This window comes from Montipora capricornis, chromosome 14 (genome assembly GCF_036669925.1).
Source record: "Montipora capricornis isolate CH-2021 chromosome 14, ASM3666992v2, whole genome shotgun sequence".
Taxonomy (NCBI): Eukaryota; Metazoa; Cnidaria; class Anthozoa; order Scleractinia; family Acroporidae; genus Montipora; species Montipora capricornis.
In genome coordinates, this window is record NC_090896.1 from 6,088,420 (window position 1) to 6,101,927 (window position 13,508).

General features: G+C 37.7%; 1 protein-coding gene across 2 annotated transcripts in view; it reads left to right on the plus strand.

Moving 5' to 3' along the window:
* The first annotated feature begins 4,752 nt into the window (after positions 1–4,752).
* LOC138031214 (band 4.1-like protein 3) overlaps positions 4,753–13,508 on the plus strand; it is a 31,469-nt gene continuing 22,713 nt past the window's right edge. For both annotated transcript variants that reach the window (XR_011128207.1, XM_068878888.1), the window contains exons 1-6: positions 4,753–4,904; positions 7,814–7,918; positions 9,441–9,489; positions 9,630–9,702; positions 10,759–10,803; positions 13,063–13,115. Coding sequence is in view for 1 of the 2 variants with exons in the window: in XM_068878888.1 (XP_068734989.1) it covers positions 4,833–4,904; positions 7,814–7,918; positions 9,441–9,489; positions 9,630–9,702; positions 10,759–10,803; positions 13,063–13,115 (397 nt within the window). In the remaining variant the exon portion in view is untranslated. The remainder of the gene's footprint in view (positions 4,905–7,813; positions 7,919–9,440; positions 9,490–9,629; positions 9,703–10,758; positions 10,804–13,062; positions 13,116–13,508) is intronic.

Consider the following 13,508-nt stretch of genomic DNA (forward strand, 5'->3'; position numbering starts at 1 on the left):
CATCCGAAAAACTTATTACAAATCACAGTTCAACAACTTATCATCCTGGGCCAGTTGTTCAGAAACTGGGTTTTAAAACGAGTTTTATCCTCTACTCCCAAATGCTGTTCAAGGCTGATATTCAGAAAAACTTTACATTAGAAGAAGTCAATCTTGAAAAACAAAAATAAGCAAAGGAAACTGTGACCAAAAAGTTGAAAACATGAAACAAAAGTTTACGCTAATCCTGGATTAAGGTAATTGGCTTTCGAACAACCGGGCCCTGTAATCGACGTCTGGTTCTGTAATCCTGGTTTAGTTCCTTGCAAACTGTATAAATTTGCCGTGGCGAAGACAAGAAGACAACATCCGTGCTCTATTTCTCTCAATGCTCAAAAATTCCGTAATTGCGTGTTGTATAGTCCAGTCCAAAGTTCTAATTTTACAATTCCATAATCTTGATTTCAGTAACTTGGTACCAAACGTTCCACAATAACTTGAAATCTCGTTAAGAAAAATCCTTAAATCCAGTAGTCCAGTCCGGATTGAGATCGCCAAAACTCTCTCTATCATCGATTCAAAATTCAACAAAAGCTACAAGTAGTAAATAGTTATCAGAAACTACAACAGTTCGTCCTGATTCTACACTCGAGCTGAACAAAAAACCCAAAAAACCCTTGTCATCGTTTTCGAGAGAACAGACAAACAGCCGAAACTGTTCTGCCTTCCCCTTACGGCACTGAAAAAGTACCGTACGTTGTACAATAGTACTTGACCGTAGTCCTTGGCCAAGAAACTAATCTTAGCCAAAAGCCCGAGAAGCGATCAGGATACGGGATAATTAGGTAAAAATATTGTGGGGATACGGGATTTTTAGTCTGGAGGTGGGGGGGGGGGGGGTAGAATTGAGGAGATACGGGATATTTTTTAAAGTAAGAACGCATTGCGTGTGGTAGTGCAGTAACTTGACAGTGTTTTTTTCCATAACTGTCAACTGAGCGGCGTTTTGTTTTTTCCAGGAGATTCAAGTCCTTGCACAATATGTAGCTCTAATAGTACACGACATTGTTTGGTATCGTAAATCATTACGGTGCCATGGTAGACATCTTTGCTATATACCCTCTAAGAAGACATGTGGTTCAGTAAAATACTAAGCCCAGAACGATTGAAGAAAATAACAGGAAATCGAGAAACATTTGGCTTCAAAGCCGATATGTTGATCATTTACAACTTCTTTTTCACCACAAGCTTAAGCGTGTACTCTGAGCTTCTGACACCTTTCCAAAACCAGTGTTACTAAAGTTTTTTTCCCCTTTCCAGCGGGGTTAGTATCTGGATGGGGGACGTTAAAATATGCGACTTTTGCTGTCAGGAACATACGCCCAAAAATTCTATTTTAACGCTCAAAAATGCGAACAAAGCAAGGTACAGATTTTGCTAGCCTGCTTTATGCAAAACAAATATTGACGAAAAAGTAAGTAAATATTACTATGTAGTTTTTAAGGAGAGCAGAAGGAACTTTTAGGAAGTGTCGATCGAGAATAAAACAATTTGCCATCAGCGAAAAACATTTCGGGAGATTTTTGTTACGTTCCATCAGAGTTCAATTTTTCTATCGTACTTTTGGTCATACAAGTAAAATCGCAAAATCGGAAGTGACATCGATTTTAGCGGCCGCCTGTGATCAAGTTATACCTTGCGTGTTTACTGACAACTCACGAAACAAAGGATACATCTGTGACAAAATGACGGCATAACACCTAGTTTTTGTTATTGCGTTTTTTTTTTCTTTCAAGTGTTATAAAGTTCGACAAGATCTATGTGTGAATGTTGATGCTAGTCCAAGTGTCAGCTGAAGTTAAGCTCCTCCGAATGAGGTTAGTACTTGGATGGGGGACGGCTGCGAAGTCCCCGTGATGGCGATAGCTAATTCGTTTTTTTTAAACTTGATTTCATTTTTTATCTTGTTTGGCCGTTCAAAGCTATTTTCTTATTTTCTTTCTACGTCAAAACGGCGAACAAACTGGTTCCCAAGAAATATTGGAGTACGTATTCGTTCTATGCAAAATGCTTCTAATGAAGTATTCGTTGTATGCAAAATAATAATGTTCACAGTGGAACACACAAGTACGAAGCAAGATCTAGAAATAACGTAGAAATTTCTCCTTACCTTTAAAGCTTGCCTTTCACAAAGAAAAAGCATCTATCCACTTTATCGAATAGTTTAATACTGAAACAATCATGGCGGGCGGAAAGATTCTATTTTAAAGGTTTGCTTTCACCAATCTGGACGGAAGTGTGTCACGGTGGTCGAGTGGTCTAGCGCTAGCAGAGAAAAATTGTGATGGCTTGGGAAGTGTAGGAGTTCTCCTCGGGGCAGGGAAGTTTGGAAATACCGTAGGGAATATAAATCAGTCCACCCGATCGGAGATTAATACGATATCCGTGGGGTATGCACATTTGTGACTACCAACAAAAAAAAGATTCCAGCCCGGTTTTAAGACGTGGATGCCTTCGGCATTCCACGTAATAATATTGCCACATCAGGAAAATGTTTGCTTGCTGAGAGGGGTATCTGGAAAATTAAGACCTCCAATCGTCCAAAAAATACTCATGTCAGAGACACAGGGACACTGTGGCAGATATATCCTGACCCAGAACAGCAAAGTTTAGGCCATGTAAATTTTTGTTCTACAATTTACCTATTATGACTCCTACCTTTAATTACCCTGTGTACCAGAGGAGTTTTTTTGTCACGTTCATAACTGCGAGGATCATAGCTTCACTTGACAAATAAATGTGGCGGCCAATGCTCGCCAAGTGAAGTGATGTAATCCTCGCATCGGAGCCTAGTGATGCAAGCAAATGGTACAAAAAAATTCCGGTCGTTTCGGTAAAAGTGGAAAAAGAGAGACAACCTTCGCAGGTTTTCCATTTTTTCCGGAAACTTTCCGTCGGTGTGTTTTCCCACCGGAAAAACCGGTTTCTTCTGACAAATGGTAAGCGCCTCTTCATTGGTTTATGGAGGGAAAGTAATCGTGCTGCACGTGCGGCACGCATTTTTGCTCATATTTTTGTGGCACTCTGGACAACAGCGACATGAAATCACCAAATTTGAGGTTTTGACGACAACGTGAGCATACCTCCTGTTGAAAATCGGAAACTAGTGTGCACGAGCGATTTAGTTTGATTGACATGTGACGGGAGACATGTGGAGAGTGGTGAGACCTTTTCGGAATTACATCTTGTTTTTCGGCGGACTGCATCTTGTGTATCGGCGGTATTGTTGTTTCGGAATCTTAAGAAATTGTCTCTACCAGGAATTGTATTCTAAAGGGAAGATATCTCTTATTAAAAAGTGTGGATCATTAAAACACCTCTCATCCTCTATTTTTACTCTGAAACCGTTCGAACCCAATTTATTTTTAGGATATTTCGCCCACGTTACACGACGTGAACAAGAAGGAATGCAATGGTACAAAGTTGTATTTTGAGATGACAGGGACATTTAGATCGGAGGACAAAGACGATTAAGACGACTATGAGTTTTTCCTACTGGGCATGCGCATAAGGTTTGGAGGTCAATATTTTTCGAAGTGCGCGTGCTCAGTACGGAAAACTCGTACACGTAGTTGTCCTCTTCCTCCGCTCTAAAGGTCCCTAATGTCGTCGACGTCGCCGTCGGAGATCTTAAGCCTGGTTTCCATATGATCTGCAACGGTCTGCGATCGGTCTGCGACGCGATCGCCGATAGGTCTGCGCCACGTCGCAGACATATGAAAGCATGTGTCCCCGGGATCTGAGGCAATCTGCAGCACACGGTCTGGATGATCGGGAAAGTTGAATCTCGTTCTACTTTTCCGACCATTAAGACGCTTCCGACTAAGACAATTTTTAAATTAATTAGTTAATTGAAAGGTGTGTCTGAGATGATCAGTGTCCTATCGGCAACACACTATTGTTCGCCTTGAAACACGTCGAATCAGACTTGAAGTAATTGCAGGCCTTTTTCTCCTCTCTTCGCAGAGGATTAGTAGTACACTTGTCTGCGATCGCTTCAGATTTAAATGGAAACATTTGCCCCCTGCGTTTACGATCGTCTGCGATAAGACCGATGCAGACAGCTTGCGATGGTCGCAGACCGTTGCAGATCACATGGAAACCAGGCTTTAAAGGGGTAGGTACAAAACACAGGTCACCAGTCACAGGTCATTGTTTTACCAATTCGGAAGCAGCCCTAACCGTTTACCAATGCTAACATTAGGTGTAAAAACGTTTGTTTGGGCCTCGGGCCTAAGGTTAGCTTCAATGATTGTTTAGGATACTTTCTGTATCGGTAAAAAAATGACCTGTGACCTGTGTTTTGTACCTTCCGATCTTAAAGTCTCTGTTAAATCAAACGGCGACGTTATTCGTAAAAAAAACCTGTGCAGCGATGTAATTATCCTTAATTGATTTTATTCAGAGTTGACGTTTTTTAGATGTTTTAACGTGATAATAATTATAATGATGTGAGGCCAGGACGAGGTTTTAACGGATGACTGACAACTAAAACACTTGCAATGCATTATTAATTAAAAGAGCTTAAATAAAATTAAAAGCCTTCAGGGACACTACTCTTTAGTTGTGTTATTTCACTTGAAAAATAAAGTCTTAAGACAATCGTTCGTTCAATTGTACTTGGTATCAACAGACCGTCGTCCCGAAAGTTTGCATTTAGACTCGAACCCAGTGCTTTGTAGAAGGTATAAACGAGAGGACGCTCAGCTTAGGGACGGTTTGATGTTTGATTCCTTCTGAGGTTAGTTTCCGCCATAACATATAGCGTTTAATCATTGTTGAATTACAGTATTATGGGAAAATCAAACGCCTTGCACTGTGAAGTTCAGCTGTTGGATGACCAAAGCACAACTGTGGACCTGGATGTAAGTGTTTTCTTCGTAACAAAAGCCAGCCATTTTTTTATGTTTCAATAGAAAATAGAATATTCGAGTGTGTCGTACGTACAAAGATCTTTTGCTTAAGCTTGTTTGCATTTGTGTTTCTTTAAAAGCTGGAAGCTTCGGTCTCAAATTTTAATTTCAGTTGTTAATTAGCTCAAATGGTTTTCGAAAACACCATATTTTGAGAAAAATACTTAAAGTTAATCCAGCTTCGTTTGTTTTCAATTATTTTGTCTATTTCAAAGATGAAATTGATCACATTCTTTGCGAATGACTTTACTTCCAGTCCAGAGATCAAAATCCGTGTTTTGCGAACCTTAAGCTCAATAATTCTTTTTAACATATCAATTTGAGAGCTTTTTTTACAATAGGAAGCAGAATCGAATATATACCTTTCGGTACGTTTAGTATAATTTGCCTATTATTTAATAACATTTTTCGCGATATGAATAATTTCACAACGGTTCAGTGCATTGTGGAATTAAAAAATGTCCAAAATTGTATTTTTCGCTATTTTGTTCTTTTTTGGCATGGAAAAAGGAATAAGAGTGACTTTAAAATTCTTAGAGTGCTATATTTAATTCGTTAAAACCGTTATGAAGACTTAATATCTTTTTATATTGCTCGTTGGAAATGATTTCCGCGAATGTCAAATGACATTTGTGCTTTGTATATGTTTTAATATCGATTAACAAAGTTCATTTCTAATGTATTAGATTAGCTAATACACTATTCTAATCTTTTTTTTTTGAAAATATGTGATATACACCATGAAAATGGATAGCTTTACTTGTATTACAGATGTTTAGGAAAAAAAATTCTAATATTTTAAAAAATACATGTACAACCACACTTTTGAATTTTCAGAACATGTTTCGATGTTTCAAACATCATCTTCAGCCATAGTGAGTTCCGAAAATTCAAAAGTGTGGTTGTATTTTTTAAAATATTAGTAACACTTGTGCTATCCAGACCATTTGGAAAAAATTCTGTTTTCACTGTCATACCAATTTGATCTGTATTCTTACACTGCACGTGTGCATCCAGGTAAGTGGCCAGCACCAACAATTAATAACACTTTCGGTGTTGCCCTTGAGGGTTCACTTTTCAGATCCCCTACAATACACTTACTCTTTGTATGTGCAAGGCATTAAATACATGTACCTTTCATTTGTAACTATTACAAAACTCTTGAATCTGATTGCTTCTGTGTGTGTCTATTTGTCGCGTAATTGGCACGCGATCTCGTGGGTGTTCATTTACAGGTATCCAATTTGAACAACTCCAAACTAGATACCTGTAATTGGACACCTATGCCATTTGCACGTCAATTATGTGCACTTGGATAGGGTCTTTCTTGCTGTTTTCCTACAATGTACTACAAGTTTGCAAAACAGATTGAATATAATTTTTAACTTTTTCACACAAATGATATTCAAAGACGTTTTATCCTTACATATTGTTATTTACAATTAATTAGTGTTAGAAATTTGTGTTGTACAATTCAGGGGTAATTATTGTGCTCATAATTTCAAATCGGCCTTGCAATTTTGAAATTATTCGCCTGATTATTCCCTTTTATTCTAGAAATTACTCAGCATATCTTCTTTACACTCGGTCATTAGATCATACCACTCGTTTTTATTCATATTCATACCTCTTTATTTATTTTAGGCATTTTACCCCCACATTATTTCGCTTTTCACACATTTTTACTTTACATCTGTATATTTTTTCTTATCCCTGATGATGCCGTAGATCGGCGAAAGCTTGGACTCTAAACGTTTTTTAACGATTTTAACATCAACTTCAAGTTACAGTAGTGTAAGGCCTCAATTGGATTCTAAACTGTTTCATTTAAAATGCTACTGAAGGACAATATCCAACGATTATTCCCTGAATTGTATTTCACTCAGTCCTATTGTTATTACGTACTAGCTGAGTATAAGGTTTGCACTATATACATGTATGTTAATTGCATCCGATCAATGGAGAATGCGTCCTAATTTTTCTCAGATGGGTGATTGTGTGGTCTTGCCAATAGTACGGGTAATCAAGATTTTTCTCAATAAGGGACACCAAAATACCCGCCGCAAATATTCTTTTGATGTTTGCAGGGATAACCTTGTGTGGATTCTGTGTGTATTGATCAGTCTCTTTTTGTCACATGTGTATGCTTAGTTTTATAGCTTGGAACCCTATCAAACACAGGCTAAGCGACTGTCGAGCGCACTTCAATAATCCAAGATTACTACTAGTATAATTATAGCTGCGGTCATTATGCAAATGCCCATGCAGAAAAAAATGTGGATGTTTGTCCACAGTGTTTGCCATAATTTTTATTTTTTCAAGGCTGAGAATAATAATAATAATATTAGTAATAATTAGTAGTAATATCAATCATTTCTATTTCTTTTAATGTAAGTGAAAAAAAATAAATAAAAAAATAAAAAAATAAAATAATAATAATAATAATAATAATAATAATAATAATAATAATAATAATAGCAAATTCCATTTAGATTATGATTACTTTCAATTTGGATTAATAAATTTTAATTTTCAGTATTTTTATTTATTTGACATCACTAGAATGTCAGGGTCTCTAGTTGGGCTCCTGTTGGTAATTATGCACCAAAGGTTGCAGTACTGTAGAGCCAACGGGACATTATACCTTAATTCTATGTTGTAAACATTAAGTAATGGTTATAGGACTGAGTTGAGTCCAATTCGGTCTGTAAACTGATAACAAAATCAGACAACTGGGCTGCTGGAGTTCAGGCTGTACTGGTACGACCTCAGGCCAATATTCTCCAGTACGGCTCAATAATGATTGTCTTACAGATTAGCCATTTGTTTGAATGCATCTTTTTTTCTTCATTCCATTGCAGAGAAATGCAAAGGGGCAAGTTCTTTTTGACAAAATCTGCGAGAAAATTGAAGTAGTGGAAAAAGATTATTTTGGTTTGCGATACATAGATGAGAAAGATGGTCAGGTAAATAGCTGCATACTTGAAATTTCTCAGTATGAGGTCTAAGATTCAAGTCTTTTCACAACAGCAGGTGTCTGTCCTTCTGGGCACCACTTTCGTTTGAAGTCTGATCCAGTGGCTGAGATTTTAAGACAGCCAGTCTCTGCAGAGCAGGGCTTGAAGCTATGACCTATACAGTTTCACTTGCAACTGAATTTTTTCCCCTTTGCGACAAAAATATCTGGAGAAGTTTCAAAGTTGTGGCAATTTTTCACCTTAGCTATTTCAAAATAAAAGGCTTGAGAGTTGCCACTTTGCCACAGATTACTTTTGTTGAAATAAAAACAGGCTACATGTAAATTATTGTTTTTCATTGGGAATTTGTTCAATCTGAAGATATGGGACACAATGGTTGGTTAAATTTAGGCGCACTGTTACATGTACGTATGTATGCACAACGCCTTGATTATTTGCCATTTTCAGCGGTTTCTTTACACAACTATTGCAGGCTCATTTTGTCTTTTTAAATCGCTGGCTGAAATGACTGATTTATTCAATAACACAACAAAAATTAAGACCTCACTTATCTGCTCTTCGATCCCAACGTCGAGCTCACATACAATGTACTATCTTTTTCTTCAACACATCATCACTCAGACGTAGTCTAAACTCCATAGTGTAAATACACGATGTGCCTTGCACAAAATGAACGTAAGGCAATAATACAAAACAATGCGACGACTTTACGACTAAAATTCGCAAAATTGTAACCAAGTCTTAGTGGCTTGTTGCAGAATTGCATCAAGAATTTCTTTTTTAATTTTGAGCCCTATATTATTTATGTAACAACATTAGCCTTAAAATCATGTTTGTACATGTACATTGTCCTTGGGGTACTTGTTCATTTATGTCCAGAAATATGCCTAATTGGATGCACGCTCAATTTGACATCCAACGCGAACTGTCCTTTTAAGTCTAAGCCTTTGCTACCCATTTTTAACAATGAGGTAAGGGTACATGTTTGCGTTATTTTTAGCTTAAAAGGGTTACATGTTACTCATTGACTCCCAGGGGTTCCCCATTGACGGGTAAAATCGTCTGGCATTAGTCTGGCCAGTTTTGGCCGGTTTGTGTGTGAAAGGGTTGAAATTCAGCTGTTCTTCCTTATGTGAGGAACAGCATTTTGGGGACACTATGTGACATTAATTTCTGTGTTCTGAGAGATGAAGATGTTGAAGTTGGGGAGAACACCAAGGGGAAACTTCGTGATGCTTTAACATATCTGTACTTGTAACTCAGTGCTCACAAATCACACTATTCGCCCTTGTCACATGGCGGCCATATTGTCCCGGGAGACCAAAAAAGCTTTGTTTTACCACGCCAAGCCTCACCCCCGTGGTTTCCACTGCAAGGCTTAGTGTGGTAAAACAAAGCTCCTTTGGTATCAAGGGACAATATGGCCGTCGTGTGACTAGGGCGAATTACATGTAATGTTGTACATGTTCATACAAAGTCATATAACAGGAAGGATATCAATTTTTTTTAGTATAACTGGCTGGATCCTCTTAGGCCTGTCAAAAAACAGCTAAAACGTGGTAAGTGTATAAAAAAGTGCAGCCTTCATTATTTTCCCTTTGTTTTGAAACACAGAAAATACTGAATACATGTACATGTACATGATGCACGTACTTTAAAATCTAAACGATCGTTTTCGTATTTTTTTCTGTATGATTAGAGCCGTATCATTTCTACTTTGCTGTGAAGTTTTATCCACCAAACCCAACAGCTCTGGTTGAAGACATAACAAGGTTTGTACAGTGTAGGGTCGTGTTTAGAATTTTGTTTACTGGTCTCTAGGGTTCCCAGCCATTCAGCTCAGTGGGAGATGGAAATTCTGTGCCAAGGGATTAATGTTATTGTTAAAAGAGGGGAAAATGGAATGGGCTTTCTTTCTCTACAACAGCTGCCAATTCAGAGTACAGCTGTACGTGTACACGGGCAAGTTGTGGTCGCAGAAAGGTGGCCTACAGCTGTACATATACACTGGCCTGGCTTTATGATCGCTTTTAGATGTGATCTTGTTCTAATATATAAAATAAATTACATGCAAGGACGGGCAATAAGATTGGTGTACACGTACATCAAGCATCAAGTACTGTACAGTGGCCATCTTCAACAAAAATATTGGGCAAACTGGCAGTTTTGTTCCCCGCTAGCAGAGGTCTCATTTGCTGGTCTGACAGGTTGAGGAAAAGAGACCTGCCACGGGTCAAAACTCACTGTGTTGAGCATGCTCAGTGGTTACTTAGCAAGCAAAATTAACCCTCACTTGATACCCAATGTTGTGTGGGCTCACTTAACAACAGTGGAATTGCTGTAAAAGAATTCCCAGGACACAGTGGGTTCAAGTCACATTCAGCCAACATATCATGGGTTATGCTGTTTGAAGAGTGCTGTCCAAGGTTTTGGACGGTGGTTGGATCAAAGTGAGTTTCAACCCATGGCAGAGTTCTCTTTTCCTGTACAAGGCAAAAAGAAATTTAAAGAAAATTTTTGCTAGCAAGGAAGCAATTTTGGAATTTGGCACACACTTTGGCTGTTGGTTGTACATGTCCAGTGCAGTTATTCCAGAGAATAAAATTGCTTTGATGGTCTGCTAGCACAACAAGCTGGCAATTAAATTGTACATGTTCATGTGCAGTGAGGTGCAGTCAATCATGGTGGTTCAACTGTTATCGGGGATAATTATTTAGACAGGTAAACAAAATTTTTTATAAATAATTGTAATAAATTAGAATTTTAATGAGTTAAAGAACTCAAAATAGTGTTGAAATAATATTTTGTGAATGTTCTGTGGTTATCAGGTATTTGATGGTCTTACAGCTGAGAGAAGATCTCTTGAAGGGAAGGTAAGTTGTGTTGAGACCATGGTCTTCAAGGAATGCAAAATTTATTAATTAAAATTAATGATGTGAACTAAACTCAATACATTTTTTGGTCATGTACATGTAGGCCATTGATCATTGTACAACTTTATGAGACTTGCAGTTGTTGGTTTTTTTGTTACTGTGTATCTTTTAAATTTGAATGAAGGCAAAGCCATTTCCGAGTTGTTGGAGGGGAGCTGGCTGTCACTCCTAAGGGTTCGTCAGATCCTGTTAAACTTTTTTGTGTTAAGCCGCTGATTAATGCATAAGGCATACATTAGGGTTTTGTGAGGCAGTAATGGAAGGCAGTCATGGAGCCGGGCCAGAAACCGTCTTTCAGTACATAATTTTTGCTCATTTGATTTAGACACGTCTTTCTTTAGAGCAAAATTACGAGGCCGCTGAAAATATACAAATTGATGAACTGTACAAATACTCCATTTCACTGCCTTTCAATCAACAGACACTATCCACTATTTCAGGGAAACTTTAAATTTCACGTTTTCAGAGGTACATGTAGAATCAAACAAAATATGCCTTTTTGAGTTGTAAAATGGAAAACTGAATTGAATTCATTTGCCACAAACAAGAAAAAATAACAATACAATAATAAGAAGTCTCAAGGTTATTTAGCCGAGCGTGAGTGCTCTACTACACTGTAATTGGGGAGACTACAAATCAACTGAAATCAGAAGCAATCAGGAAAAATTGGATCGAAATGTTGGTTTTTGGGGAGAGTGGAAAACCGGAGTACCTGGGGAAAAACCTTTCGGAGCAGAGTAGAGAACAAACGCAACCCACATATCGCGTCTAATCCAGTATTCCATCCCTAGCCACATTGCTGGAAAGTGAGTGCTGTCACTACTGTGCAAATGCCAGCTCTGCTGACCTGTGCACATGTAACATTATTTTATTACACAAAATAAAAAAGAAAAATTTTTCCTGGCAAGAAAGCTCAAAAAGAAACCTTAGAGGGCTTATTACTATGATCTCCCTTTGTAACTTATTTCAAAATCAGATTGAAATTTAAATAATTTAGGTAAGAAAGCAAGCAAAACAAAACACACTAAACATACAGTTTAATAGCATAGAGGAGATAGCATGTGGAAAATGAACATGCAGTTATCAAAATTTAAAAGCGACGAAAAATTGTTGTAATGATTAAAAAAAGCCGAATGTCAACAATCACCTTATTTCAATGGATTGAGGGAGGAAGATTGTAATGGGGAATGGATGCTGTATCATGATCACTCTAGAATTATGTCCTAAAGTGATCAATGGTAAAGGCTTCTAAAAATAATGAGTGTTCCAATTGAAAAAAAAAGGGTGTATATGACGTCTTTGAATGGCAATAACATGTCAGATCTTTCTTTTGGTCTCCCATTCAAATACTACAATGTAAGCCCATCTGACAGGGCTAAACTTTTGTTTTACCAGTATTACATTGTACATGTACTGTCTATATTCACATGAAAAATACATGTAGAATTGATAACCACATGCTGTGAAAAAGAAGTTGATGTGAACTTGGAATGATCAACGTGTCAGCTTCGATGCCAATGTTTATCGATTTTATTTTATTTCCTTCAATCTTTCTGGGTTTAGTATTTGTACTACATGTAGTAACCACATGTTCTCTCAGGGGGCTTAATTTACATTGTATTGCTTCCTCAGAAACAATGTGTCGTTCTTTTGACCACAACTTACCTTCTCAAATCAAACAGATTGCTTGTATAATTATGATTCAGAGTTTGGCCAAGGGCAAAGTATTTCAATCCTGTCACATAATATTCTTAGCACTTTGTGCTTCTCAAGAAGTACATGCTCATATCCTCAAACTTCTGTCCTCAAAGATTGTTTCTTTAGTACCCTTATCCTTTGCTTCTAAAGAGACTGTTGAACGCACTTCAATAATCCCAGATTACTTCCAGTAATATTATCATCAGTACAGAGGGACGGCATAATAATAATTATTGTGTAATGGGGTCTGTGTCAAGGTACTACATGTATAGTCTAAACCTCACTGGGAGTTGTGACTGTCAATTTGCGATTCTTAAAGATTGTTGCTGTATAAAGTTTGTGCCATTTAGCCGTCACAGTTTCCACTAATGCCACACGATACATCCACCTCCTGTGTGGGACAGATACATGTATGTTACCTACATGTAACCTGCTTCACTACTTGCAGTTCAGTCTCAATATTGCTATTACTGACATAGCCTTTCTATTGTTAATCTACAGATTACAGTGCTCCATTCCAATTCATGCTCTTCTTGGTTCTTTCGTCGTGCAAGGTGATTCTTTTTAAGGAGGCTCAAACCAGTTTTAGCACTTTCAACAAACTGTACTATTTGGAAGATGGAAAAAAAATTCTCAAAAGTGGATTCAGAGCCACCTTAAAATTTTATTGTTTTGAAGGTGATTGGTTCTCGCGTTACTTTGTCGACCAATCAGAAGTGAAACCAAAACCAGTCGTGGCTCGTGCGTGCACATTTTCCCGCGCTTTGTGTCGGCTACGTGTAATTACTTCGAGTTTTGATTGGTTTACCAGATTGTCTCCGTCCTTTTTGAGTGGTTTTACGACACTCGATTGAAACTCGCTCTAAACTAAAGTAATTATCTAATTACTTTCGACACTCAATTGAAAACCGCTCTAAAGACAGCAATAACACCAGAAACCCATAAGG